General features: G+C 46.1%; 1 protein-coding gene across 1 annotated transcript in view; it reads left to right on the top strand.

Moving 5' to 3' along the window:
- Positions 1 to 2662, top strand: part of cercam (cerebral endothelial cell adhesion molecule) — a 17132-nt gene extending 14470 nt beyond the window's left edge. The window contains exon 12 of the mRNA XM_062554449.1: positions 1149 to 2662. Coding sequence (XP_062410433.1) covers positions 1149 to 1377 — 229 coding nt within the window. The 3' untranslated portion in view covers positions 1378 to 2662. The remainder of the gene's footprint in view (positions 1 to 1148) is intronic.
- Positions 2663 to 4696: the final 2034 nt, after the last annotated feature.

Raw genomic sequence — 4696 nt, 5'->3', positions numbered from 1 at the left:
AGGAAGGAACGAGAGAGGGAGAGAGAAAGAGAGAGAGAGGGAGAGAGAGAAGGAGAGAGAGAGAGAGAAGGAGAGAAGGGGAGAGAGAGAAGGAGAGAAGGGGAGAGAGAGAGAGAGTGAAGGAGAGAGAGAGAGAGAGAAGGGGAGGGTTGAGTGGAAGCATCTGCATTTTATCTCACTGATTCACTTTTTCCAGTACGTTCCGCGTCACTCCGCTGTTGGAATCCTTCTCAGCCAACCAGACGGCTTTATCGTAACGACTCCCCGCTCCAGGGCCAGCGAGCGGCCGCCATCCGCTCCCGTGCTCGCCGCATTCCACCGCTCCTACTGCTCACAGCTCATAGTGCTGCTGTTATGTGGGTCAGCGTTTCTCCTCCGGTTGAGGGGAACTCAAGGCCTTTAGTGGGAATCAATGGGAGCTCTACAGTTAGAGATGCCCGTGTGGGTCCCCATGATCTCCATGATATGAGCTGCCTAGTGATCTACAAACGTGTAGATACAGAGATATAGATATTACATATAGATGTAACATGTAGAATTATTCAGCCGTAGATAGTCCTGGATTAACTAGAACTATCTAAGTAACATGCTAAAGCCTTTGAAGGATCACCAGAGTAACCCAGGTGCCAATATGCTAGCAGCGCAGTTGGCAAAAGCTGACTAATATGCTAACTGCTACAGTATCACGCTGGTGATGACGGTGTGCTAAGAAGGCTTTTCTTCCGTCTAGCGGGAATGTTGCATATTGGAAAGAGTTTTGGTCAACTTGCAACAACCTGCCTTACACTAATAAGTATCGCTTTGGACAATAACACCTGCAAAATATTATGACTGTGCTATAATTAATTTTGCTCATTATTTTTCTCTCTCTCTATCTCTCTCTCTTTTCTCCCTCCCTCTTTCTCTCTCTCTTATCTTTCTCTCTACCTCCCTCTTTCTCTCTCTTACTCTCCCTCTCTCTCTCTCTTTTCTCCCTCCCTATCTCTATCTCTCCCTCTCTCTTTTTTCTCTCTCCCTCTCTCTCTCTCTCCCTCTCTCTCTTCTCTGTCTTCTCTCTCTCTTTTCTCCCTCCCTGTCTCTCTCTCTCCCTCTCTCCCTCTCTCTCTCTTTTCTCTCTCTCTCTCTCTCTCTCTGTCTCTCTCTCACAGTGAGGCCTACAAGTCCCAGTTCCCCAACCGTAATCTGCAGGCCTACTCCACACGCCCCCTGCTGGTGCAGCCTGCGCAGTACGCCGGCGACCCGGACTGGGTGAGCGACACGGAGACGTCCACGCTGTGGGACGACGACGCGGTGCGGACGGACTGGAGGGGCTCGCACAAGACGCTGAAGGGGAACCCTCAGACCGGACTGCACAGCGCCTACAAGGACGAACTGTGAGGGGTGGAGGGGGACCCCGAGATCTCTGGACATCCCCAACATGAGCCTCCCTCCGTTCCACATGAGATACTAACTTTATGTCCCAGACTGTGTCTCAAACCGCCTACTTGCACCCTTCAAATACTCAGTGTTGGTATAAAGTGCAGATAGGGGACAATACTAACCCTTGAGAAGTGCGCACTACAAAAGTAAGTGCTTAGTGCACACTAGCAGTGCACTGACGGAAGTATGCGGTTTGAGACACAGATCCAGAGTTGAAGGCCCGTTTACAGTCACAGGCTGATGTACCACTGTTAGGAACGGTCCATCGTGTGTGTGTGTGTGTGTGGGGGGGGGTCCGGGTGGTATTCCTGATATGGAGAGATGGGGTGAGTTTGGAGGGGTGTGGCGGTTAAAAGAATGGAGAGGTTGGACTGTGCACCGGGCGGACATCTGGCCTATGAGATAAGCTGGGCTGCTGACTGACCTGTGTGCTTTTCATTGTCCACCGCCGAGGAGGTCTGTCTTGGCCAGGTTCTCATAAAGCTCTCACATTTGCATTTTGTCATCTAGCCATTGGGGTGACGCTGCGTTCCAGAGCCACTTACAAGAAAAGGGGACAATCAAGGAAGAGACAATCTAGCGTTACTGAGCTTCTCCTTTACAGTGTAGAAGATGCACACGACTAAAAGTTCTTTCATCTACGAAACACACACACACACACACACACACACACACACACACACACACATATACACATACACATACACATACACATACACATACACATACACATACACATACACATACACATACACATACACATACACATACACATACACACACATACACACAGTACATAATACATGCTAGAAACAAACACATGGTGTAACACACTCATGCCAAGCGATGTCGACCCTGGACTTACTCAGGAAAACAAACTCATCAGTTCTGAGTGAGTGCTGTGAAGGCTTTAGGATGTGTGGACTTCATTAAAGTCTTTCTTTTTTTATTAATGTTTTGTGTTTTCTGGTCTTGCACGTGCATCAAGGACTCTAGGACTATGAATAGATACCATGGCAACCTCCTCCTATTCATCTTCTTGCCGTCTTCTAGCTACATTCTGCACCCTTCTAATTGGATGACAATCAAGTTTTATTGTGATAGTGTGTATGAAGACGTGTGTCTATGTCTATGCGTGTGAATGAATTGTTTATGGTATGTTTTTAGTGTTATTGCAGTTGAATATTTTTTACTGTACAGGTTCTTTGTGATAATGTATAAACTAAACTATTGTAGTTTGGGAGGTCTGAAGTTGTTATTTCCGTGTCTATTGTAAGTCGGCCATTGTGGTCACACAAAGAGTAAACTACTTGGTCAACGCTTCTGCCAAGACTACGGCCAATATAGCTGCTGTGGTTGTGGGAGAGATGTTTCACTCAAGCTCACCTCATCGTGGGTGCGCAGCGCTGTGGCGTAGCTGGCCAGAGTGTCTGTACCACACTTGGATCCAAGGGACGGCAGGGACCCGGGTCATATCCTGTTCCCACCATGTCTCTCTGTCCCGCTCACTTCCTGTCCTGTCCGAATGAAAGCAGAAAAGACCAAAAATATACATCAAAACTAGGATTACATCATCTGACATACATATTACACACACATCAAAACTAGGATAACTTCATCTGACCCACACACACACACACACACACACACACACACACACAGACGAGACACTCACAGGCTCTCACTCACTCACTAGGATTACATTATATGGCCACACTAAACAGAAAAGATGTACCGTATTTACGTCACACTTTTTTCATAGTTTGGCTTGCCCTGCGACTTATAGTCAGGTGCGACTCATATATGAAATGTAACATGTTTTTGAATAATTCCAAAATGAAAGAGGAGTAAACATTACCATGTACAACCGTGAGATGGGCGCTCTAGACTTGTGATAACCAGAGCCGTTACAGGCCCAACTGTGCAGGCCTACCCCTGAACATTAATTTAAGACTGGATAGGCCAAAGAATATCTGTTCTTGTTCTTGGATGCTGTGAAATACATTTCTATGACACGGATCACTCACAAAAATGTCACTGTTTCATTTCAGACCTTCCCTGAACATTTCATCGAAATCCATCCATTACTTTTTGAGTAATCTTGCGAACAAACAGACAGACAAACAGACAAATAAACAAACAAACCCAGATGAAAACATAACCTCCTTGGCGGAGGTAATACGACTTATAGTCCGGTGCGGCTTTTTCCTCTTCATGGGGCATTTTTTGACTGGTGCGACTTTTACTCTGGTGCGACTTATAGTCCGGAAAATACGGTATCTTACAGTGTCTGAATCTGTAATCATAAGAATTAAAATGATTAGTTAACTTTCCCTCTAACTTCTCTCTGTCTCCTTCTCTCTCTCATACTTCCATTTCACAAGCACACACTTGTGGCACCTAAAGGTACAGTCCCTAATTCTGGTCAAAGGTGATATTTGAGCAAACCTAAAAGCAATCAAATCACACTCCTCCTTAGGCTGGGTGAACCCTGCCTGACCAAATTTTGATTTTGCCCAGCAGCTCAGGCTGGAAACCTGCACATCTATCTCCCCTGCTTCCTGTCCACAACCTTTAGGTCCAATCACAAACTAGCTTACCGGTATCCAAAAGACCCACGGGATCGTTTGTCTGATTGGTTGAAGGACTATCCAAGCCTACGTCATTTAAACTATGGCCATTGATCACGCCTCTTGTGCAGTAGAAATAAAGTGCAGACTCCTCAGACTAATGTTCAATCTTTAAAGATTGAGCTTAGTACGGTGATAGCCAGACCAACTCCTTCTATCTGTACTTCCAAATCGATGTGTCCATCGCCTGGAATTGGTTATGGTTCAGTCCAACACTTGTGTTTACATCCCATTTAGGTTCACCAGAGCTCCGTTTTTGAGGGTGCACACAGCATGGACAGCTAGAGGGTTGTGATGACGTTTTTTATTGTTTGTTTTTCTTTTCCCCACAAAAAATGGATTAAATTCTGATTGCACACTGTAGCTTCACATGTCTTTTAGTGGCCTTTTCATGTTCTGAGGCCATCACCTGTGATGTTGTAATTGCATGCTAGTCTGGTATAGCACTGAGAAACGGGAGCATCTCGCTGGCATTTTTATCCAGATACAGAGTGACTCCTTTTCTCCCGTGGCTATGTTTAGGCTGTGTGAAAGTGAGCGGCTCTTCTCTCAGCGCTGTGTGTGTGTGTGTGTGTGTGTGTGTGTGTGTGTGTGTGTGTGTGTGTGTGTGTGTGTGTGTGTGTGTGGAGCCGATGGAAATGTGTGCA

This window comes from Sardina pilchardus, chromosome 14, assembly GCF_963854185.1.
Source record: "Sardina pilchardus chromosome 14, fSarPil1.1, whole genome shotgun sequence".
Lineage (NCBI taxonomy): Eukaryota > Metazoa > Chordata > Actinopteri > Clupeiformes > Clupeidae > Sardina > Sardina pilchardus.
The sequence above is the reverse complement of the archived record's forward strand: the minus strand, read 5'-3'. Positions and strand labels throughout refer to the sequence as shown.